Genomic DNA, 25,695 nt, shown 5'->3' with positions numbered 1-25,695 from the left:
AGTTTAGATTTTATTCCAGTTATTTGATATCTTTATTATTATTTAAATTAAATTGTTAAAAATGACTAATTTATTTTAACGTTGACTTGCCTAGCAAGTGAAATGTTAGGCGTCATCACGGTCTCGAAGGTGGAAATTTCGGGTCGTGACAACTGGTAAGATAAATTATCAATTCAAGGCAATGGATACTTGTTCTTGATAGTAACCTTGTTGAATTTACAGTAGTCGATGCACATCCTCATCGATCTGTCCTTTCTTAACAAATAACACCGGTGCACCCCAAGGCGAAACACTAGGTCTAATGAATATCTTGTTAAGCAAATCTTGCAACTGATCCTTCAATTCTTTCAACTCAGATGGAGCGATATGGTATGGTGGAATAAAAATAGGCAGAGTGCCCGGAATCAAATCAATGCAAAAGTCAATATCTATGTCGGGTGGCATACTAGGCAAGTCTGTAGGAAACACCTTTGGAATCTCACTCACAACCGGTACCGAGTCCATAAAAGGAACCTCCACAGTAGAATCACAGATATAGTAAAATACGCCAAACACCTCTTCTCGACCATACATCGAGCCTTCAATTTATGACACCACCCTGCTAGTGGAGTGACCGAGTGTCTTTCTCCACTATAATATAGGGTTATAGTCTTCGCATGACAATCCAAGAGCGTGATATGGGGACTACCAATTCATACCAAGAATGACCTTAAAATCCATCATGTTCAGCAAGGATTTACTTATTGTAAAGACCTTGTTAATTCTTTACAATACTACATTTAAGTTATCCAGTTATTAGATCAATTTCTCTCCTCCTAGCTTTGTGCTCCTGGCGCATGATATGCTATCGTGCTCCATCTGTGAATCGCCATGGCTAGGAATAGAGGACGAACTGCAAAACAACCGCCCGTGACAGTAGGTATCTCTGTTAGCACAAGTGTGATTGCTGAAACAATCGAAAGAGGAAGCTCACAGAAAGTGGTAACTCTGATTGGCAACCCGTTCCCAGCTAGGTCAATCGATTTGGGGGTGAAGAGTACTAACCCAGATGTGCACATGAAACTAATCTTAAGCCCACATGCAACACCATATACAACACCAAATCAACCAATTATGACTTCAAATCCCGCTGCTCGAGAAATTTCAACTGGGGAGATAAGAGAATCAAGTGTTACACCAGTAACTAGGGATGAGGGAGGAGAATAACAGGCAAATGAAAAGGCGCCAACAAAACCCGCAGCGCCATGGACAACTCTTTTTGCTGGAAATCGCTCTGCTGAGAATGGTATGCACCTAACTTACATTGCACCTGAAATTGAGAATGGACAGTTTGTCGTCAATTTAGATAAAAGTGAAATTTAGTGTGAAACTGAGATATGGACGAAAGCTCTTATTGTCTATATAATTGGAGAAATGCCTTGGTACAATCATATGAGCAAATACATCTCAAAATTTTGGAACAATGTGGCTGAACCATATTTGTTTCTTCATGAAGAGGGATATTATATCGTCCAATTTCAGAGCCTGGACGATTTGCAGGAAGTGTTGTATGGTGGTCCATATACCATCAATAGCAGGCCAATCATTCTAAAACAATGGACTCCGAATTTTAATTTCAATGATGAATTCTTGATAGAAATTCCATTGTGGGTGAAGTTTCCAAACTTCCGATGAACTGCTGAGGCACAAATACACTAAGCAAAATGGCTAGCACTATTGGTAATCCATTATTTGCAGACCAGCGCACAGAAAAACAAACCATGGTGTCATATGCTAGAATTCTGATAGAAGTAAATGTTAAAAAGAAACTGCCTACTGAAGTAATAATTAAGGATCCCTCTGGTAAACAATTTCAGCAACAGATTGAATTTGAATGGAGACCAGCATTCTATGCTGAGTGTTTACAGATTGGCCATGACTATAGCAAGCAAAAGAAGGAAGTGAGAAATGGATCATTGCAAAGAGCTAGACCTAAGCTGGTTCAAGCATGGAAGCCAAAAGCTAAGCAACAACCAGTGGAAAAAATGCAGAACCAACAACAACCTTTGCATCAGAGTGAAACTAATGAAAGGGGCAAATAGAAATGTGAGACTGGAATTACTGAGACCACTCAAGCAGGTTGGACTCAGGTGCGAGCAAAAGGATCCAATTCAGGTCAGAAATTGTCTGAACATCAATCAAGTAGACAATAGGAAATAACATATGGGCAAAACAAGCAGCAGAATGCAACTTATGCAGCGATGATAGTGACCAAGAATGGTTTCCAAGCTTTGCCTGCAGAGGGACTAATGGATGAGAACACTAGACCTCCTGATATAGGAGGTGAACTCATAGTATCTCAATGACTTGGCTATTTTGGAATGTTAGGGGAATCAATAAGAGGGACAAGCAGAAAGAACATAAGCAGTATCTCAGAGATAATCAAATTAAATTAGTTGGTATAGTAGAAACTAGAGTAAAAGAAAATAAAGCACAGTCTATAGCTAGAAAGGTGGCTCCTAAATGGGATAGACTAACTAACTATACACAAGCAATCAATGGGAGAATATGAATTCTGTGGGATGCTAAAAGCGATGAAGTTCAACTCATAGCAAAGGCGGCCCAACTGATTCATTGTCAGGTGACTGGTAAACTGAACGGTATGGTGTGTATGCTCATAGTGGTACATGGGTTCAATATAGTAGATCAAAGGAAAACTTTGTGGTCTCAACTTGAACATATGGCTCCCAAGATCAAGATGCTTTGGCTTCTATGTGGAGATTTCAATGCTGAGCTAACTCCTCAAGATAGACAAGGCAATCCTGTAACTACATCTGAATTGAAGGACTTCTCAGAATGCTACAATAATCTGCTGCTAACTGAAATACCTTGGAAGGGAGATTACTACACATGGACCAATAACCTAAGAGGGGATGACAGAGTATGGAGCAGACTTGATAGGGCAATTGCAAATGATGGGTGGATGATGCAATATGGGTACTTGAATGTAACCTATGGCGAACCATTCATTTCAGACCATAATCCTATGCTTATACCGATGAGAGAGCCAAGGAACAACATTAAAGTTCCCTTTAGGTTCTTCAATATCTGGGCAGATCATGAACAATTTAATCAAATTGTAGCACAAGGATGGGCCAAACTATGGCAATTGGAAAGATGAGGAATGTGTGGTTTAATCTGAAACAACTGAAGCCAGTCTTTAAGAAACTAAACTCAATAGAGTTTAAAGGAGTTTCAGGAAAAATTACACAAGCCAGAGAAAATTTGAAAGAGATTCAAGAAAAAATGCAGAGCCATTACTCTGCTACTAGCTCATCAGGAGAAAGAATGCCTACATCAATTGGAGAAGTGGTCATTGATAGAGGAAAGTGCACTGCAACAAAAGTCTAGGGCTACTTGGATTAGACTAGGTGATTCAAACAACAAATATTTCATAGCCATAATGAAGGAAAAGCAAATTCAGAAGCAGATTCTTGAGATCAACTCCTTAACAGGTGGTAAACTACAAGAACCAAAAGCAATCAAAGCTGAATTTGTTGACTTTTATAAATCTGTGATGGGATCAAGCATCTAGCTTACCAACTGTCAATAGATTGGTTATGAGGAATGGTCCTTGTCTATCACATGTGCAACAAAAAGATTTGTGTGCCAATGTTACAGAGGCTAAAATCTATGAAGGACTGAATGCAATTGGGGACAGTAAAGCCCCAGGGATAGATTGGTTCAATGCTTTGTTTTTCAAGAGATCATGGCCCATTATCAAGAAAGATGTATGTGAAGTAATTCTTTGATACATGGATCATATATAAGGCCATAAATTGCACCACTCTCACCTTACTGCCAAAAGTTGCCAACCCAAACACAGTAAAAGATTATCGACCCATAGCATGTTGCACAATATTGTATAAGCTGATTGCCAGAGTCATAACTGGAAGAATGCAAAAAGTTATGAATCATATCATCTCTGACTCACAAGCAGGATTCATTCCAGGGAGAAGAATAGCAGACAACATAATATTAGCTCATGAGCTGGATAAGTCATACAACATGAAGCATATTTCTCCTAGATGCATGATAAAGGTGGATCTACAGAAGGCTTATGACTCTGTAGAATGGATATACTTAGAGCAGGTTCTTGAGGGACTGGCTTTCCCTGAGAAGTTTGTAAAATGGATAATGGCTTCTGTGACAACATTTAATTATTGTATTTTATTAAATGGAGAATCAGCAGAGCCTTTTAATGCAGCTAAGGGCTTGAGGCAACGAGACTCAATGTCATCATTCTTATTTTCTATTGATATGGAGTATATGAGTCGACTACTCAAAGGATTGAAGAAAGATAAACAATTCAAATACCACCCTTGATGTATCAAGCTTGGTATCACTCACTTGTGTTTTGCGGATGACTTATTACTATTTGTCAGAGGTGAGCTAGAATCAGTGCAGAGGCTCCATCAATGTTTCTGGACATTCTCATCTGCCTCAGGAGTACATGCTAATTTGTCAAAGAGTGTAGTCTATTGTGGGGGTATGGATCCTATGCAAAAGGCAGTTGTCATTCAAGCTCTTGGTTACACTGAGGGAAAATTACCTTTTAAGTACTTAGGGGTTCCACTACACACTAAAAAGCTATCCATTCTTCAGTGGCAGCCCCTCATTACTAAAATGGTAGCAAAAATAACATCTTGGACAGCAAAAAAATTATCCTATGCTGGCATAGCTCAATTGGTTCAAACAGTGTTGTTCAGAATACAATCTTATTGGGCTCAGTTGTTTACACTTCCAGTTAAGGTTGTCAAATTAATTGAGGCTTACTGCAGAAGCTACCTATGGTCTGGTCGAAATACGCTTACCAAAAAATCATTTCTTGCTTGGGAAAAGGTATGTATCCCTAAATCTGTATGGGGACTTAACCTTACTAATCTGCAGGTGTGGAATAGTGCTGCAATTGCCAAGACCTACTGGGATCTAACTCATAAGCAAGATAAGTTGTGGATCAAATGGATTCATGCTTATTATGTTAAAAGGCAAAGGATTGATGATATGAGCATCCCTCAGAGTGCAAGCTCGATGATTAGGAAGATCTTTGAAGCTAAACAGATAATCAATAAACTTCACAGACCACTGGATGAGCAAAAGAGTATAATTAAGCACATATACTTATAATTGATACCAATTCACTCTAAGATGGATTGGAGATGCTTAATGTTCCAGAACAATGCTAGACCTAAAGCTATATTTATTATGTGGATACAGAACCATGGAAGGGTGGTAACAAAAGATAGGCTGAAGAGATGGGGTCTCCATATGGATGAGACATGTGTGTTGTGCCAGGCTGATAAGGTAACAAGGGAACATTTGTTTGCAGAATGTGCATATGCCAACAGATTATGGACCAGGTTATCTCAATGGGCTCAAGTCCACTCCATTGTTCCCAACACTTGGATACAGTATTTTCCGCTCATCATTCATCACTCAAAGAGGAAGACAGCTTCAGCAATGCTACTTAAAATGATGTATGTTGAATACATACATGTGCTATGGAGAGAAAGAAATACTCGAATATTTGAGGGTGCAAGCAGAGAACATGAAGCACTGGCAAGGGAGGTTGTGAGCATGTGTTACTTTAGGGCACATAAGAAAGTGAAGGGGCTGATAGAGAACCTATATTTTTTTAAAAAGAAAAAGAAAAAAGAAAAGTAGTCATAGTGTTTTGTTTTGTGCTTAGTTAGATACTACTTGTATTGGGTTAGAAGGAACAAATAGTTTTAGGTCTTGGGTACTCCTAGTATAGAACAGCTAGCTGGGAATGCTATGCTATGCTTTGTAATGTTTTCCTTCATGATTAATAATAATTATTAATTACCAAAAACAACATACTACATTTAAGTTTCGAAATACATTTCCCCCTCCAAAATAAATGTTGAAACGACGTTGTAAGCATGTGTGTCCATTGTGGGCCATATATAAAATTCAACAGTAGTAATTACTTTATAAAATTTCACATGTATTTAAAAGCCAGTTTTGCGACTTAACATAAATGATTAATTTTTTATTTTAAGTTCTAATCATATGTAACACCACGACTCCTCATCTTAGGTATTTTAGTACCAAACTCTGAACATGCTATTGGATACATATATTGTTTTATGACTTGTATTTATCATTTGAGTTGAGTCTAGAGCGGTTATGATTGGGTAATGAGTTTGTGCAACTGCTTATCATTCATGTGATTGCAGCCATGTTCTGAAAATGCGGAGGATGGATGTAATTCAATTTAAACAAAGTGAGAGGAGTAAGACATATTTATGAAAATTCAGGTGACGGCTACAAAGGAGAAATAAAAAGAAAAAATAACCAAATTGAGACAAAGCTTGAATGCCTATTTGACTTCTTATCGATTTTCAAAGTTGGTTGAGAATAAATGACTCATTAAACTTTAACAATAAAAGCAAGAATTTTCCAAATATAACAATAATTTACAATATCTAAAATTGATTAGTAAAATCCAGGATGAATAACCAAATTGGAAAGCAGTACTTGCCTGACGGTCAAATGGCAATGATTGGGTGGACGATACATCACTAACATAACACCAAACTTAAATGTCTTATGAGCCAAAATAACAAGGTCGTGATTTGCACTTAATAACCGATTCACTTAACAACTCTTGTATCTTGTATTGCTGATATAGCTAATGTACAACTATCAATACAGAATATCACAAATGAATACGAGTAAAATAGAGCTCTTAACATAAAGTCTACATTCACAACTCAAGTCTCAAGTCCAAAACCAAAATACACATTAATAACATGACCCTTCATTTTAAGTAAATGCGTCGAATTTTGTGTTTTAACACTTTACATATGTAAAAAATGAGTTTTGGGACTTCTTGAAATAGTTTGGATGGGATTCGAAGGAATTCAGGCGAGTTTTGATATTATGGGAGCAACTTGATATTATGGGAGCAACTTGAAAAAGTTTAATAGAAGAAGACGACCTTAGTCGCATTTGGACTAAATTATAACGATCATAAGAGTCACTACTAGAAATAAGGCGTATGGCAACGAAAATTTATGCAACGTTAATAGAACAGTTGGCATACATTATATATCGCAACGGTCATAACCGTTGCCAAAAGGTCTAGAGGATTTCGATACACTTTAATAATCAAATCGTTGCTATTGTGCAGGAACTGTTGCCATATATCTTACTATAGCAACGGTTGTCACAAACGTTGCAATATTTGTATCTATTGGCACGGTATTGGGAAACAATTACTGTAACTACCCAGTCCGTCGTTTTGAGTGTATTAGCCCCGATCCCCTATTTACTATTTTTTCTGTATCTGTTTCTGCTTATGTGACTTGTCGGGAGGTCTTGTTTTGGTTTCGGAGTGATTTGGGACACTTAGTTTCTAAAACGGAAGCCTACGTCTTAGGATTTTGACCGTAGTCGGAAGTATGTGAAGACAGCTCCGGAATGAAGTTCCGTCGATTTTGTTAGTGCCATTGGGTGATTTTGGACTTAGGAGCGTATCCGGACTGTGAATCTGAGGTTTATAGCTAATTTAGGCTTGAAATGGCGAAAATCGAATTTTTGAAAAGTTTGACCGGAGGGTTAACTTTTTGACATCGGGGTCGGATTCTGATTCCGGAAGTTGGAGTAGGTCCGTAATGTTGAATATAACTTGTGTGCAAAATTTGAGATCAATCGGCGTGGTTTAGTAGATTTCGGCGTCGTTTGTGAAATTTAAAAGTTTAGAAGTTCTTTAGGCTTGAATCCAGATGTAATTGGTGTTTTAATGTTGTCTTGAGTGATTCGAAGGTTCAACTAAGTTCGCATGGGGTTATATGATTTGTTGGTATGTTTGGTTAAGGTCCCGAAAGCCTCGGGGGTGTTTCGAATTCCCATCGGAAGAAAATTTGGACTGAGGCATTGATGGTTTCTTTTGGTGTTCTAGTGTTTCGCACATGCGGTGGGAGACCATAGGTGCGGCCCCGCAGAAGCGAAGAGAAGGACGCAAATGCGGGCAAGGCTTGGTTGGACTGGAAGCACAGGTGCGAGGTTAGGAGCGCATCTGCGAAACCGCAGATGCGGAAGGGGAGTCGCAAATGCGGAATAAGGCATGGGTGGGAAAGATCGCAGAAGCGGGCAGGGCCTGCATGGGCGAATATGTGATCGCAGAAGCGGGCAGGGCCCGCAGGGGCGAATATGTGACCGCAGATGCAGAATCTGGGAACTTAAGTGGGATCCGCACCTGCGATGGAATTTTCGCAGGTGCGGCATCACAGATGTGACAGGAGGTCCGCAGGTGCGGTTTTGCTAGGCAGAACCTATAAATAGAAGACTTCAAGATTTTTTACCATTTTCACATTTTGGAACTTGGATTTTGGAGGAATTTGAGGAGGATTTTGAAGTGTTTGCTGAGGTAAGTTCCTTGTGCCTATTTATCTTCAATAATAGTGTTTACCCACTGATTTTACACCTAGTTAGTGAGTCTTTGAGGTGAGATTTGGAGATTAGGGCTTGAGAATTTGAGAGTGAATTTTGGGGTTTTTGAGGGGCAAATGATGTCGGATTTTGATAAATTTGGTATGGTTGGACTCGTGAGTGAATGGGCTTTCGGGTTTTGTGACTTTTGTCGGGTTTTAAGATGTGGGCCCGGGGGGGTGGGTTGAGCCTATTTCGGATTTTTGACTTATAATTTTGTGTTTTTCTTGTGGAATTGATTCTTTTAGCCTACATTAATTATATCGTACTGCTTATGGCTAGATTCGTGGTGTTTGGAGATTGATTCGAGGGGAAAAGGTATTGCAGAGTAGGATTTTGCACGGTTTGAGGTAAGTAACAGTTTTAAATCTGGTCCTGAGGATAGGAAACACCAGATTTTGGTATGTTGTGACTATTTTGGAGGTGACGCACATGCTAGGTAACGGGCGTCTGGGCGTGCACCAAGGGGGATTGTGACTTGGTCCATCCCGTGAGACTTTAAAGTCGAATAGACTATTATTAATTACCTGCTCTCTCTATGTTATAGAGATTTGACTGCAAATCATGCTAGAAATCATGCTTTGGCTATGTCATAGTATGGTTGGGTCACGCAGAGGTCGCGTACCTGTGAATTATTTGCTAATTGTTGTCTTGTACTAAGTCATAGTTTTACTTGCGCATCATACCTCAGTCTCTTCCTGATTCTTGTTGATACATTATGTCATTTTGTTTGGGCTGATCTTTATGATTTTTGAGGGTCGTGAGACTAGAGAGGTACATGACTGAGTGAGGCCGAGGGCCTGGTTGTGAGGTATAAATACCGTAGCACATGAGTTGTCCGTGCGAATCATGATGTTTATACTTAGCACGTGAGTTGTCCGTGCGGATTCTGATATGATGCTGTAGCACGTGAGTTGTCCGTGCAGATCTTGATATGATACGATAGCACATGAGTTATCCGTGCAACACGTGAGTTGTCCGTGCGGATTATAGCGATTGGGCTGTAGGAGCCCCTCCGGAGTCTGCACACCCTTAGTGAGCCTAGGTACCTATTGAGTGTGAGTACTGAGGGCTGAGAGCCGAGTGATTGAGCTATTGTGACGAGTTGAGTGACTGTTGCCCTGAGAGGTTGTACTTGCTTTTTCATTTGTTCATGCACTTAGTTGCTATCTGTCATTGTCGTAAAAATTCTAAAAGATTCTATATCCGGATTTACCTGCACTTTAACTGTATAAGAACTGATTTGATTTGAACTGTCGGATTTGAAAGCCTGTCTACTCTTTGCTAGAATTATTGAAAATGAACTGTATTTGTATAGCTCGTCACTACCTTCTCAGTTCTTTATTTATTTATGTTACTTGCTGAGTTGGTTGTACTCATGCTACACCCTGCACTTTATGTGCAGATCCAGGTGTATTCGATCACGGAAGTCGTTGAGTTCGTGTACGATCGAGTACCGGAGACTACGAGATAGATGCTGACATCTGCAGACCCTGTCTCTCCTTCTATGTTTTCTTTCCTTTCAGTATTGATACTTAGACACTGTTTGTATTAGACTATATATCTAGATTCTCATGATTCAGTGACACCCCGATGTCGGGCTATTTTCCGCACTTATGTTTTCTTTTTCTTTGGGGTTTTACCCCCGTTTTATGCAAAACTCCGGTTATTTTAAATATCTTAATTCATTTCTGTTAAATTTTGAAAGTGTTTTGGAAAGGTCGGCTTGCCTAGTATCACGATAGGCGCCATCACGATAGGCGCCATCACGACGGGTTAGGTTTTAAGTCGTGACAAGTTGGTATCAGAGCCTAGGTTACATAGGTCTCACGAGTCATGAGCAGGTTTAGTAGAGTCTTGCGGATCGGTACGGAGACGTCTGTACTTTTCTTCGAGAGGCTGACGAACCATTAGGAAACTTCACATTCTTGAATTCTTGTCATGCGAATCTTTTGATTCTGGTAACTAAATTTCTATTGTTCTAATTCTCTCACAGATGGTGAGGACGCATACTACGGGGTAGGATGGACAGCCACCAATCAGGGCCGCGAGAGGCCGAGGTCACGGTAGAGGCCGCGGTAGGGGCAGAGGTGTAGCCCGAACAACAGCTGGGGCAGTACTTGCAGATCCACCAGATGCCCCAGTTCAGGAGTAAGCTCCAGTTGTGGATGAGCCGGTGGGACCATCTTAGGCACCACCTATGCCCATGGTGATTCCAGGCCTTCAGGAGGCCTTAGCTCAGATTCTGACCGCGTGTACCAGTCTTGCTCAGGCGGTCTCTATCCCGGCTGCAGCATCCACTTCTCAGGCTGAGGGAGGTGCTCAAACTCCCGCTGCCTGCACACCAGAGCAGGTAGTACAGGGATTCCAGACACCGGGGGTACCACCAGCCCAGCCAGTTGCAGCTGCTCAAGACTATGTCGTACATGTCATGCCTGATGATTAGCAGCGTCTATTGGAGAGGTTTGGGAAACTCCAGCCTCCATTTTTCAGTGGTACCGAGGGAGAGGATGCACAGGGCTTCTTGGACATGTGTCAGAGGATACTCCGAACAACAGGTATTCTAGAGACCAGTGAGGTCTCGTTCACTACTTTTTAGTTCTCTGGGGCTGCCTTCAGTTGGTGGGAGGTTTACGAGAGGCGTAGGCCGGTCGGTGCAGCACCCCTTACATGGTAGCAGTTCTTTGGTCTATTCCTGGAGAAGTTCGTGCCACAGTCCCGCAGAGAGGTACTGCGCAAGCAGTTCGAGCAGTTTCATCAGGTTGATATGTTTGTGACTCGGTATGAGATGAGATTTTCAGAGTTGGCTCGTCATGCTATCTGGTTGGTTCCCATAAACAGGGAAAGGATCATGAGGTTCATATATGGCCTGACTTTTTAGTTGCGATTTCTTATGACTAGAGAGAGAGTGTCTGGTGCTACTTTTGATGAGGCTGTCCGGTGGGCGATTCTATTATTGTGGACTGTGTATGTCAGTCATGTGTGGTGACTATTGGGAGTCTGGAGACTAGAATAGATCTCTTGTTGCTTAGTATGGTCGATTTTGACATGATTTTGGATATGGATTGGTTATCTCCATGTCATGTTGTTCTAGATTGTCACGCTAAGACCGTGACGTTAGCGATGCCGGGGTTACCGAGGGTTGAGTGTAGCGGTTCTATAGACTATGATCCCATCATAGTGATTTCATACTTAAAGGCTCAGCAGATGGCTGAGAAGGGTTGTCTATCCTATTAGGCTTTTGTGAGGGATGTTAGTGTAGAGGTCCCTGCTATTGATTCTGTTCCTGTGGTGTGTGATTTCCTGGATGTGTTTCCTGTAGACCTGCCGGACGTGCTGCCTGACAGGGACATTGATTTCAGTATTGATTTGGTGCCGGGCACTCAGCCCATTTCTATTCCACCATACCGTATGGCACTGGCTGAGTTGAATGAATTGAAAGAGCAGCTTCAGGAACTCCTTGATAAGGGGTTTATTTGGCCTAGCGTGTCACCTTGGGGTGCACCAGTTCTATTTGTGAATAAGAAGGATGGTACTACGAGAATGTGCATTGATTGCAGACAGTTGAACAAGGTCACAATCAAGAACAAGTATCCTTCAGGGAGTGATGGTGCTCTCCTTGATTAATTTGAGGTTAGGGTATCACCAGCTGAAGATTCGGGACTCAGATATTCTTAAGACAGCTTTCAGGACCCGATATGGCCATTATGAGTTCCTTGTGATGTCTTTTGGACCGACCAATTAATTCCCCAGCAGCGTTCATGCATTTGATGAACAGCCTATTTCAGCCTTATCTTGACTTGTTCGTTATTGTATTCATTGATGACATCCTAGTGTACTCTCGTAGCCAGGAGGAGCATGCCCAGCACATGAGGATTGTGTTACAACGATTGAGGGAGGAGAAGCTTTATGCAAAGTTCTCCAAGTGTGAGTTTTGGCTCAGTTTAGTGGCGTTTTGGGGGCACGTGGTGTCCAGTGAGGGTATTCAGGTAGACCCGAAGAAGATAGGGGCAGTTCAGAGTTGGCCCAGACCGTCCTCAGCCACAGAGATTCAGAGTTTTCTCGGTCTAGCTAGTTATTACCGTTGTTTTGTGGAGGGCTTCTCTTCCATTGCATCGCCCTTGACTAAATTGACATAGAAGGGTCCTTTCAGGTGGTCGGAGGAGTGCGAGGAGAGCTTTCAGAAGCTCAAGACTGCTTTGACCACGGCTCAAGTTCTAGTTCTACCATCAGCTTTTGGTTCTTACACAGTGTATTGTGATACCTCGCAAATCGGCATTGGGTGTGTTCTTATGTAGTAGGGTAGAGTGATTGTCTATGCTTCGCGCTAGTTGAAACCCCATGAGAAGAACTATCATGTCCACGACCTTGAGTTAGCAGCTATTGTTCACGCCTTGAAGATTTGGCTATTTGTACGGGGTCCATTATGAGATTTACACCGATCATCGGAGTTTGCAGCATCTGTTCAAACAGAAGGATCTTAACTTGTGCCAGCGGAGGTGGTTGGAGATTCTTAAGGACTATGGTATCACCATTTTGTATCATCCCCGAAAGGCCAAATACATATACATCCCATTCAACTTGGTCCCATTTTTCATTTTGACACTCTATCTCAACCTTGTTCCATTTTGGCTCTCCAACTCTATTTCTTATGTTTCATTTTAACACAAAAACTTTTATCCGACGTAAAAAATACAGCGCTTATACATACTTGCTTCTAATGTGTAACAATCATCCAATTAGATTTGGACACCTATTTGTTTTCTCATTTTCCGCGCCTTAATCCAACCCCCCCCCCCCCCCCCCCCCCCCGCCTCTCCCCTCCCCCTCCCCCAAAAAAAGTATTTTTTTACTTCTTTTTTTGTAATTTCAAATTTTTGTTTTTTTCATTTTTCTGCACCACCCCCACCCACAAAAAGCTTTTTTTTGGAAATATTTTTTATATATTTTTAATTTTAATTTTTTCATCTTTCGATTTACAGGTTCGAAATTTTACAAGTTCCAAAATTATTAGTTCGGAGCTTTATGTGTTTGGAAGTTTACGAGTTTAGAAATTATAAAGTTTACGGGTTTGAAAGTTCGCGATTTCGAAAGTTTAGCAGTTTGAAAGTTTATGAAATTTGTGGGTATTTCAGGATATGCATGCACACACGTTTCACAAAAATAAATTTTATTTCAAAATATTTTATTTTTTAATTTTATTTTACGAAACCGACCAACTTTGGTCGTTTCTTTTGGCGCAAAAATGTAGGAAACTCTTTTAGTGTCCCGCAAAATGTATTTTTTAAGAAACCGACTGAAATCGGTTGGTTTTTATATAAATAGTAAATGGGGAAGTAAATAATGAAGATGAAATATGGGGGAAAGAAGTTGGGAGATTAAAAATGGGGCCAACAGTTATTTTATTACTGTTTAAGAATAAATTTTGCCATAAACAATCTGCCTCACGCGCCTACCATGTGAGCCAATTCACACTATGTGACTAGTCTGCTTTCGTGTTAAAATAAAACATAAGAAAAAAAGTTGGAGGGCCAAAATGGAACAAGGTTGAGATAGAGTGCCAAAATAAAAAATGAACCCATCTTCAATAGGTTGTATATGTATTTGGCCTCCCGGAAAGGCCAATGTGGTGGCCGGTGCCTTGAGTCGCCGGGTCGAGAGTTTGGGGAGCTTGGCATATCTTCCAACAGTAGATAGGCCATTGGCATTGGATATTCAGGCCTTAGCTAGCCAGTTTGTTAGATTGGATGTTTCTGAGCCGAGTCGATTATTGGCTTGTGTGGTCTCTCGGTCTTCTCTTTATGATCGTATCAGGGAGCGTCAGTATGATGACCCCCATCTGCTTGTCCTTAGGGACACGGTCTAGCACAGTGATGCTAAGGAGGTCACTATTGGGGATGATGGTGCATTTAGGATACAGGGCAGGCTATGTGTGCTCAATGTAGATGGTTTGCGTGAGTTGATTCTCCAGGAGGCTCACAATTTGCGGTATTCTATTAATCCGGGTTCCGTGAATATTTATCAAGACTTGAGACATCATTACTGGTGGAGGAGAATGAATAAGGACATAGTAGAGTATGTAGCTCGGTGCCTAAATTTCCAGCACGTGAAGTATGAGCATCAGCGACCAGGTGAGTTACTTCAAAAGTTAGAGATTCCGGAGTGAAAATGGGAGCGGATCACTATGGATTTCATTGGTGGGCTTCCACGGACTCAACGTAAGTTTGATGCAGTTTGGGTAATTGTGGACCGGCTAACCAATTCAGCTCATTTTATTCTTGTGATGACTACCTATTCTTCTGAGTAGCTGGCTCGAGTGTATATCTGCGAGATCGTCATGCTTCATGGCGTACCGGTATCTATCATCTCTGACCAGGGTACGCAGTATACATCACGGTTCGAGAGGTCTGTGTAGCATGAGTTGGGTACTCGAGTGGAGTTGAGCACAATATTTCACCCTCAGACAGACGGACAGTCCGAGCATACTATTCAGATATTAGAGTATATGCTCCGTGCGTGTGTGATGGATTTTTGGGGTTCGTGGGATCAGTTCTTGCCACTATCAGAGTCTGCCTACAATAACAGTTATCAGTCGAGCATCCAGATGGCACCGTATGAGGCTCTGTATTGTAGGCGGTGTAGGTCTCTAGTGGGTTGGTTCGAGCTAGGCGAGGCTAAATTATTGGGTACAGACTTGGTTCAGGATGCTTTGGAGAAGGTTAGGGTGATTCAGGATAGACTACGCACAGCCTAGTCCAGACATAAGATTTATACGGATCGGAAGGTTCACGATGTTGCATTCATGGTTGGAGAGTGGGTCTTGCTCCGGGTGTCACCCATGAAGGGTGTTATGAGGTTCGGAAAGAAGGGCAAGCTAAGCCCGAGGTTTATCGGTCCATTTGAGGTATTGCGACGTGTTGGGGGGGTTGCTTATGAGCTTGCCTTGCCTACCAATCTAGCAGGAGTTCATCCAGTATTCCATGTTTCTATGCTACGGAAGTATCACGGCGATCCGTCTCACGTATTGGATTTCAGCTCAGTCCAGTTGGATAAGGATTTATCTTATGTTGAGGAGTCGGTGGCGATCTTAGATAGGCAGGTTCAAAAGCTAAGGTCGAAGAATATTGCTTCTGTGAAGGTTCAGTGGAGGGGTCACACGGTCGAGGAGGTGACTTGGGAGACCGAGCATGATATGCGCAGCCGTTATCCTCATCTTTTCACCACTTCAGTTATGTCTCTATGCTCGTTCGAGGATGAATGATTATTTTAAGAGGTGGAGGATGTAACGACCCGGCCGGTCATTTTGAGTGTATTAGTCCCGATCCCCTATTTACTGTTCTCCCCTTATCTGTTTCTGCTTATTGACTTGCCGGGAGGTCTTGTTTTGGTTTCGGAGTGATTTGGGATACTTAGTCCCTAAAACGGAAGCTTAAGTCTTAGGATTTTGACCGTAGTTGGAAGTGTATGAAGACGACTTCGGAATGGAGTTTTGTCGGTTCCGTTAGCTCCGTTGGGTGATTTTGGACTTAGGAGCATGTCCGGACTGTGAATCTGAGGTCTATAGCTTATTTAGGCTTAAAATGGCGAAAGTCGAATTTTGGGAAAGTTTGACCGGGAGTTTGACTTTTTGATATCAGGATCGGATTCTGATTTTGGAAGTTGGAGTAGGTCCGTAATATTGAATATGACTTGTGTGCAAAATTTGAGGTCAATCGGATGTGATTTGGTAGGTTTCGGCGTCGTTAGTGGAATTTGAAAGTTTAGAAGTTCTTTAGGCTTGAATCCGAGTGTAATTGGTGTTTTGATGTTGTCTTGAGTGATTCGAAGGTTCAACTAAGTTCGCATGGGGTTAATGACTTCTTGGTATGTTTGGTTGATGTCTCGGGGGGCCTCGGGGGTGTTTCGGATGCCCATCAGAAGGAAATTTGGACCTAGGCATTGCTGGTTTCTTCTGGTGTTTCACACCTGCGATGGGAGCCCGCGAGTGCGGCCTCGCAGAAGCGAAGAGGAGGACGCAGATGCGGGTAAGGCTGGGTTAGACTGGAAACGTATGTGCGAGGTTAGGAGCGCATCTGTGAAACCGCATATGCGGAATAAGGCGTGAGTGGGAAGGATCGCAGAAGCGGGCAGGGCCCGCAGGTGTGAATATGTGACCGCAGATGCGAAATCTAGGAGCTTAAGTGGGATCCGCACCTGCGATGGAATTTTCGCAGGTGCAGCGTCGCAGATGCGACAGGAGGTCCGCAGGTGCGATTTTGCTGGGCAGAACCTATAAGTAGAAGACTTCGAGATTTTTTACCATTTTCACATTTTGGAACTCGAATTTTGGTGGATTTTGAGGAGGATTTTGAAGTGTTTGCTGAGGTAAGTTTCTTATGCCTATTTATCTTCAATAATGGTGTTTACCCACTGATTTTACACCTAGTTGGTGAGTTTTTGAGTTGAGATTTGAGAGATTAGGGCTTGAGAATTTGAGAGTGAATTTTGGGATTTTGAAGGGGCAAATGATGTAAGATTTTGATAAATTTGGTATGGTTGGACTCGTGAGTGAATGGGATTTCGGGTTTTGTGACTTTTGTCGGGGTTCAGGACATGGGACCGGGGGGTCGGGTTGAGCCTATTTCGAATTTTTGACTTATAATTTCGTATTTTTCTTGTGGAATTGATTCTTTTAGCCTACATTAATTATATCGTACTACTTGTGGCTAGATTCGGGGCGTTTGGAGATTGATTCGAGGGGCAGAGTCAATGCGGAGTAGGATTTTCCGCGGTTTGAGGTAAGTAACAGTTTTAAATCTGGTCCTGAGGGTATGAAACCCCGGATTTTGGTATGATGTAACTATTTTGGAGATGACACACATACTAGGTGACGGGCGTGTGGGCGTGTACCGTGGGGGATTGTGACTTGGTCTATCCCGTGAGACTGTAAAACCGAATAGACTATTGTTAATTACCTGTTCTCTCTGTGTTATAGAGATTTGACTGCAAATCATGTTAGAAATCATTCTTAGACTATGTGATAGTACGGTTGAGACTCGCAGAGGTCGTGTACATGTGAATTATTTGCTAATTGTTGTCTTGTACTCAGTCATAGTTTTACTTGCGCATCATATCTCAGTCTCTTCTTGATTCCTATTGATACACTATGTCATTTTGTTTGGGCTGATATTTATGATTTCTGAGGGCCGTGAGACTAGAGAGGTACATGACTGAGTGAGGCTGAGGTCCTGGTTGTGAGGCATAGATACCGTAGCACGTGAGTTGTCCGTGCGAATCATGATGTTTATACTTAGCACGTGAGCTGTCCGTGCAGATTCTGATATGATACTGTAGCACGTGAGTTGTCCGTGCATATCTTGATATGATACGATAGCACGTGAGTTATCTGTGCGGATTATAGCGATTGGGCTGTAGGAGCCCTTCCAGAATCTGCACACCCCCAGTGAGCGCAGGTACCTATTGAGTGTGAGTATTGAGGGCTGAGAGTCGAGTGATTGTGTTGTTGTGTCGAGTTGAGTGACTATTGCCCTGAGAGGCTGTACTTTCCTTTTCATTTGTTGATTCACTTAGTTGCTATCTGTCATTATCGTAAAATTTCTGAAAGATTCTATATCCGGATTTACCTGCACTGTAACTGTATAAAACTGATTTGATTTGAACTGCCGGATTTGAAAGTCTGTCTATTCTTTGCTGGAATTATTGAAAATGAGCTGTATTTGTATAGCTCGTCACTACCTTCTCAGTTCTTTATTTATTTTTGTTACTTGCTGGGTTGGTTTTACTCATGCTACACCATGCACTTCATGTGCAGATCCGGGTGTGGTTGATCACGGAGGTCATTGAGTTCGTGCGCGATCGAGTACCGGAGACTATGAGGTAGCTGCCGACGTCCGCAGACCTTGTCTCTCCTTCTATGTTTTCTTTCCTTTCAGTATTGATACTTTGACACTGTTTGTATTAGACTGGATATCTAGATGCTCATGATTCAGTGACACCCCGATGTAGGACTATTTTATGCACTTATTTTTTTTTTTTTTGGGGGGTTTTACCCCCGTTTTATGCAAAACTCCAGTTATTTTAAATGTCTTAATTTATTTCTGTTAAATTTTGAAAGTGTTTTGGAAAGGTCGGCTTGCCTAGTATCACGATAGGCGCCATCACGACGGGTTGGGTTTTGGGTCGTGACAATTACCTATGGGGGTGGTTATGGGTTCCCTCCTTATTTCCCCTCTTCTATTTCACTAAACCCGACAAAATGTCTTTTCCTTAATATTTTTTACTTTTATTATTTCTTAGTAAAAATATGTAAAACCACATAGCCCATAACTTATACTCTATCCGACCCTAAAGCCATTTCCTCTTTCTTCATAACCCACGCTAATTTATCAATTTCATCTCCCACTTTCACTCCTAAATTCTCTCTCTCTCATCCAAATTTCTAACATAAACAGCGCAATTAGGGTTCTTAGTCATCGGTGGGATTTAGCTTTCTTGGTGTAGAGGAGTAAGTTAAATACCCAATAGATTCACAAAGTAGCAGAATCGTGAGGTCCCAACTTCAGAATCGTGGGGTCCCAACATAAACAATGCTTAGGGTTCTTATGTTGTGATTCAAATTCATTTTCTGCCATCAACGTAAGTTGTCCTATTTCAGACTAGTTTCAGATTTTCAATTTTCTTTGTGGTTTTTGTTTGCATTCCCACAAATTGGTGGTCTTACTTTTAGATTTTAATTTTAAATGCATTTTCTTTATGAGAGTCTTTGATTTATTCAGTAGCTACATTTAGAAGCAAGTTTTTTGTTCGCAGATTCTCTTGAAATGATCGATTCCTTGAGCGTGTTCATTCAATTAGTTTCTCAGTTAGCATCAATTGCGAGAAATTATTATCGCAAAAGGCACACTGTGAGAAATTGCTAGCTGTAAGTGCTTCTTTTCTAATTTAGATATTTTGGTTTTTTTAATCATTTCTCTGTTCTTTACTCTTTTGGGTATCAACGGTGTATATGTTTCTTTAGATTTATGATTTGAACCGAAATTGTTAGTTTTTTTTTCATTAGGGTGTTTCTAGTGCGAGTCTAAACTTGTTTCTTTTGGTATCTATGGTAAAATAGTTTTCTCTGGATGAAATATTTGTAGAAATTGATGTTTGATTTCCTATTTACATGAGCTACTAAGTTGGGTTGTGTGGACTATTAAGTATCTGCTTTTGTTTTGTTGGACTAGAACATATATTCAGGTTGTGAAAGGTATTCAACATTATTTTATATATAGATTTTTATGGTATTTCCGTCTATGTATCAATTCCTACTAAAAACTTTATGTATCAATCAAAACTTATTTACGATATGTTTATTTGGAGTTTAAAATTGGGATGTAGGGAAGTATCTACTTCTATTTTATTAGATCAATACTTGTATTCAGTGTATGAAACATATTCACCTTTAATTTGTTTTAGATGTAGGTGTAAATTGTTTGATGGTAAGTCAAGTTATTTGTTTGTAAAAGTTAGGTATGTTTCAAAGTGTGCTACTTTATAGGTAATGTATGAAGTGACGCGAGCTACATTCTTTATAGTGATCATTTAGGGCTGATAATTTGTCATCTAAAGACTAAAGCATGAAGTATTATATGAAGCCACACCATCGAGTACCTAATTCAAATAACAAAGATGGTTTAAAAATATACGGAGCATGAATCGCATGTTTTGCACTAAATGGAATTTAGTCTTGTATATCTTTGAGTGAATAATTTTTTTTGGGGTAATGTATGTGAATATTAACATAATAAAAATTATTTCCTTACACAAAAAAAGAGCACCTCATACATAGATGGGCCTCAAGTAAAGCAGCATACCAAACTCCTACATCCTAGTTACAAAAAACACACTCTAATTGCTATATCTTTATGTTGCTACTTATGAAAAAAGTAAGCAGGGAAGTATTTCTGTAATTTAAATTGAGATCTTGTTTGTTCAGATCATTTTTTATATATGTGAAAGTGGTTTATTGGTTAAGCCCCTTGTATGCATAAGCATTACAGAGAAAAGGATCTTATTTTCTTATAGAATACTTATAGTTTGTAAAGATTTAAAGGTTACAGCTATTTAATGAGAACTAAATCGCTATCCTTGATTCCTAAATTAACAGAGTACTTGTTCATGGTTTATTTGATAAAATTAGTTCTCTTATATTTATTTGTAACTTAGCTTAACATAAATCTTAATTTTGGTGATTTACTCGTATCATATAGGAATTCAATAATAACATATATAAAAGTTGGATGAATCTCCTAAGATGGACTGATGAGTATATTCGTGGAGTAAATAATTTTCTTGATAAGGCATTTGAACGAGCTTCCCAGGGAAATGAAATATTATGTCCTTGCAAAAAGTGCATGAATCGCAATTGGTATTATAAAAATGTGGTGGAGGATCACTTGGTAGTAAATGAGTTTGTTGATGGTTACACCAAATGGGTTTTTCATGGGGAAGGATTTTCCTCAGCAAATTCACCTAATCCATGCAATGATGATGATGATTTTGACATGTGTGACAATATTGATGGACTACTTCATGATACATTTAGAAATATAGAGGGTGAGTCAGGGCATGAAGGAGTAAAAGAAGAACTATCTGAAGATGCAAAGAGATTTTTTAGATTGGTGGATGAAGAAAAACAAGAGTTATATCCTGGGTGTGAAACTTTTACTAAACTAAGTTTCACCATTCGACTATACTTGCTTAAATCCTTGCATGGATGGAGTAATGTGGTATTTTCAGACACGCTAGAGTTGATAAAAGAGGCATTTCGCTTTGCTCAACTACCAAAGTCGCTTAACAAGGCTAGAAACATGATAAGAGATTTGGGCCTTCATTATGAAAAAATACATGCATGCCCTAATGATTGCATGCTATTTTGGAATGACAATGCGAATGCTGATAATTATTTTGTTTGTGGGTCTTCAAGATGGAAGAGTACTAATGCAAGTTCTAAAATCCCTACAAAGATTTTAAGGTACTTTCCCTTGAAGCCTAGGCTGCAAAGGATGTTCATGTGTCCTTAAATAGCTATTGCAATGAAATGGCATGCTAATGAACTACCCAATTATAGAAATTTAAGGCATCATGCTGATGGGAAAACTTGGAAGGATTTTGATTCCTTGCACCCAGACTTCACTGGGGACTCACGTAATGTCAGGCTGGGTCTTTCAAGCGATGGTTTTAATCCATTTCGAACCATGAGCATTTCTTATAGTACATGGCATGTTGTGTTGATGAACAGTAATTTATCGCCGTGGATTTGCATGAAGCCGGAATATATTATGTTGTCAATGATTATTCCAGGTCTATCATCTCCAGGAAATGATATTGATGTGTACCTACAACCACTAATTGCTTAACTGAAAGAACTATGGAAAATTGGGATAAAAACATATGATGCTGATACAAACCAAACATTTCAAATGCGTGCAGCTTTATTGTGGACAATTAGTAATTTTTCAGCATTAGCAATGCTTTCATGATGGAGCACCAAGGGAAGATTGGCATGTCCCACTTGTAATTCTGACACATGCTCTTAATATCTCAAACATAGTCATAAGATGTGTTACTTGGGTCATCGGAGATTTTTGCCACCTAATCATCCATTGCGAAAAGATAAGAGGTCATTTGATGGTAAGGAGGAGCATAGACCTGCACCTACATCTTTGTCGGGTGTAGAAGTATTTCAAGAATTGCTTGAATTCAACAATGTTTTTGGATAGGGCAAAAAGAAAAGGCTTCGGAATAACAAGAGTCCTTCGAAAAAGAGATTCATTTTTTTTGAATTGCCATATTGGGCGTATAACAAATTGAGTCACAATCTTGATGTAATGCACATTGAGAAAAACATATGTGATAGTTTTATTAGGACTTATTTTAGAAATAGATGGAAAGTCAAAGGATCATGTAAATTCTCGCTATGACTTACAAGAAATGGGGATACGAAAAGAGCTACAACCAAGAGAAGATGATAATGGAACAGTGAGTTTGGCTCAAGCTTGTTTCTCCATGAGTCCAGAAGAGAAAAGATTATTTTGCATTGTTATAAAAAATTCCAAATTACCAAAAGGGTGTGCTTCGAATATATCAGATCGTGTGCATGTGAAGGAGATGAAAATATCAGGGTACAAAAGTCATGATGCTCATTTTATAATGCATTACTTACTCCAGGTTGCAGTTAGGAAAGCATTACCCAAGAATGTTTCGTCGCCCTTGATTAGGTTGGGCGATTTCTTTAGAGCCATATGTAGTAAGGTTGTAAGGAGAAGGGATCTTGAAAAAATGCAATCTAAAATTGCTGAAATAACATGTGAACTTGAAAGGATTTTTCTTCCAATATTTTTTGATATAATGCCATATTTACCTATTCATCTGGTGAATAAAATTAAGCTTGGGGGTCCGGCTTATCTTCGTTGGATGTATTCTATTGAGAGGGACCTATGTAAGTTGAAGGCGTTTGTTCGTAATCGATCTTGTCCAGAAGCGTCAACAACAGAGGGTTGAACTATATATTTAACCGTTGGTCTATATATTTAATTCAATTCCTTGAAGTTTAATTTCCAACACTTCAAACCGTTTATCATTTTGATAATCTGACAAAAAATTATGATTGTTTTACTGAAGGGTGGAAAAGGGGTTGCTAAATTTATACTGTCCGTTATTTCATATGTGATGACATGTCGAATTAAAACAAAAAACTTTATCTTGCTAGGTGTAATCCGTTGGACATAGATTCAATTTTTCACTTTTTTGGATTCCTTAGAATTTCTTTTTCCTGTTCCTGGTGGTATCAATATGCCTGTATATCGGGATATCTTATCTGTCTCTCTAGGAAAATGAATATCTCCAAAAAAGATTTTAAGTTCAATTCTTTTTTTTTTCTCTCCACCCGGACCAACCTACCGACTCGGCTTCTTAGATTTAAGGTGATTTGTGTATCTACCAAGGGTGTCGTGTTAGTAAACGAACAATGGACTTTGGGCACCAAGGGGATCGTGGGGCGGTGGTTATAAAGTCCAAACCAGCTTTGGTCCTTGAGTGCAGTAGGGACCATGCTGAGGTTTCCATGGCACCCAGACGAAAAGCTATATTAAAGGCCATCGAGGAGAGAGAAAAATCATTCTTTCTCATAATTTTGAGAGTGTAGGACGACCCCACACCCTAAGTACATCAAGGCAAGTGTTCAATGGAATTATCAACCTATTTTTATCGATTTAGTGAAGATTATAACATCAAGACATCGAATTTCTGCACAATTAGTCCAAGAAAAGTCTCCAAAATTTCAACCTTTGAGCTTTTGGATTATAAAGCGACGAAAAAAGTAATATTTTTACTTCAAATTTATTATGAGAGGTTGTTGAACATTGTAGTAAAGTTGATAACAGTTTATATCAACAAATTTACGTCAAAAATACAAATTAAAGACACGAACTAAAAACTCAGGCCTTAAGGTTCCAAATCGTCCATTGGAGAGGATAAATGTTATTAAAATTTAATTTTGATTAGTGTCCTAAAATCCTATCTTTGAGGATAATTCTTGATGGTCAGGGTCCAACAATTTTGGCATGTTGACTAGAGTTGACCTTTTAGGTCATCCTTTAATCGTGAGTTTGAGTTGTGCTAAAAATTAAGAGGATGTCCAACTAACGATTATTCGCCATTCTAAATCCATTTTTGTGTATTTTGAGGTAATATCGAGACTGGACAGTGTAGGTCTATTTTATTGGAAAGTGTGCTTAAATTTAAAATTTGAGGTAAGTGAGATCTTAAGCGTTAATGCAATCTTTTCAAAATCAATTCTAAAAATGTGTTTTACTGTCCAGGCCCATGTGTTGGGGCGAGCGTGTGCTTGGCAGAATCTATGATCTGTGAGGCCAACCGTGAATACTTGATTTTTTAAGTTTATTAAAGTTCTTTGGTTGTGAGTCATAGTGTTGGGTCATTGTGTATGCTTCTTGATATTTCTGGGGCATTGTGTATACGTCTCGATATAAATGGGGCATATTTGTATGCCACCTAACATATTTAGACATTGTATATGTTTCATTGAGCGTTATGTATGCTTTATCACATATTTAAGACATTATGTATGCTTCGTGACATATTTGAGGCATTGTGTATGCTGTTTTGGACTCGTGGGAATTTGGTTAATTTTGTTTATTATGGCTATAACAAGTTCTTTGTGTGACATGCGTTAAGATGTAATGTTGTTGCTAAATAATTATATTGACTTTAATTTGTTGATATATTTTATTATGATGTAAATATTATGTTATTATATCATGTTCGTTGTTATTGTGTTTGTATAACTCACTCCTTACTTGCATGTCCTTTCAGATCTGTTGTCCAGGACAAGGCTAATGGCTGACAAATTCAATCGAGTGGATTTTGTTGCTGAGGTGAGTCACCGCATTGTTGGTGGAGGCCACCATTTCAGCTCTATTTAATTTATCTTATTTATTTTTATTTTTGGTGTTTGCACGTCCAGCAGTAAAATACATGTAACTCTATTAGATGATCCATGATCGTAGTATGGTATTTGGGATACAATCTATAACATTTGGATTTATTATTTAATATTTATATTTAACTAATGGTTTGTTTGGATGCTCCTTTAACTTACTAAATGATGCGAATGAGTGGTTAAGTGTATGGAAAATCGGTTCTCCTGGTGGAATGTTTTAGTTGTGTGCAGTCGCATATAGGAGTTAATTTGGAATGTGACTAAAGCTGGTATAAGAGCTTATAGTGTTTGGTACAGTCTTATTCATGGGTATGTAAATGCCTATACTTATGATTTATGACGTTATGGATACTGAATGTTTAGGAGGTTTCTCTTTCGTTCATTCCTTATTTGTGCATTGAGCTGCATCGAGTTTAACTTTGGGGGGTCCCTTTCACAAATGACTAGAATGCGCATATCCTCCTCTAATGAATGACACAATTGACTTAGAATTTTTAAATAATATATGAGCAGTTGAGAGTGGCCCTGAGTACATGAAATGTTGTATGTATTGGTTGTAGGTGAGATTGGACATGTTGTAATCTTGGGATAGCTCTATTTGTAAAAGAAACTCTTGACAAAACATTTTAAGAAATTGGGTAGTTAGTCAAAATTTAGAACGTTGCGAATCCTCGTGAATAGTAAAGTGGCCTAGG

General features: G+C 39.7%; 1 protein-coding gene across 1 annotated transcript; it reads left to right on the top strand.

The window, feature by feature from the left end:
* Window positions 1-5,187: 5,187 nt before the first annotated feature.
* LOC142173360 (uncharacterized) lies at window positions 5,188-5,703 on the top strand. Its single transcript, XM_075238941.1, has one exon. It carries the CDS (start codon window positions 5,188-5,190, stop codon window positions 5,701-5,703), a length of 516 nt encoding a protein of 171 aa, XP_075095042.1.
* The last annotated feature ends 19,992 nt before the right edge of the window (window positions 5,704-25,695 follow it).

The sequence above is a fragment of the Nicotiana tabacum genome, chromosome 19, assembly GCF_000715075.1.
Source record: "Nicotiana tabacum cultivar K326 chromosome 19, ASM71507v2, whole genome shotgun sequence".
Taxonomy (NCBI): domain Eukaryota; kingdom Viridiplantae; phylum Streptophyta; class Magnoliopsida; order Solanales; family Solanaceae; genus Nicotiana; species Nicotiana tabacum.
The sequence above is the reverse complement of the archived record's forward strand: the minus strand, read 5'-3'. Positions and strand labels throughout refer to the sequence as shown.

Coding starts and splice junctions, on each gene's coding strand:
- LOC142173360 (XM_075238941.1), top strand. CDS start 5,188: ATGGATTGGAGATGCTTAATGTTCCAGAACAATGCTAGACCTAAAGCT.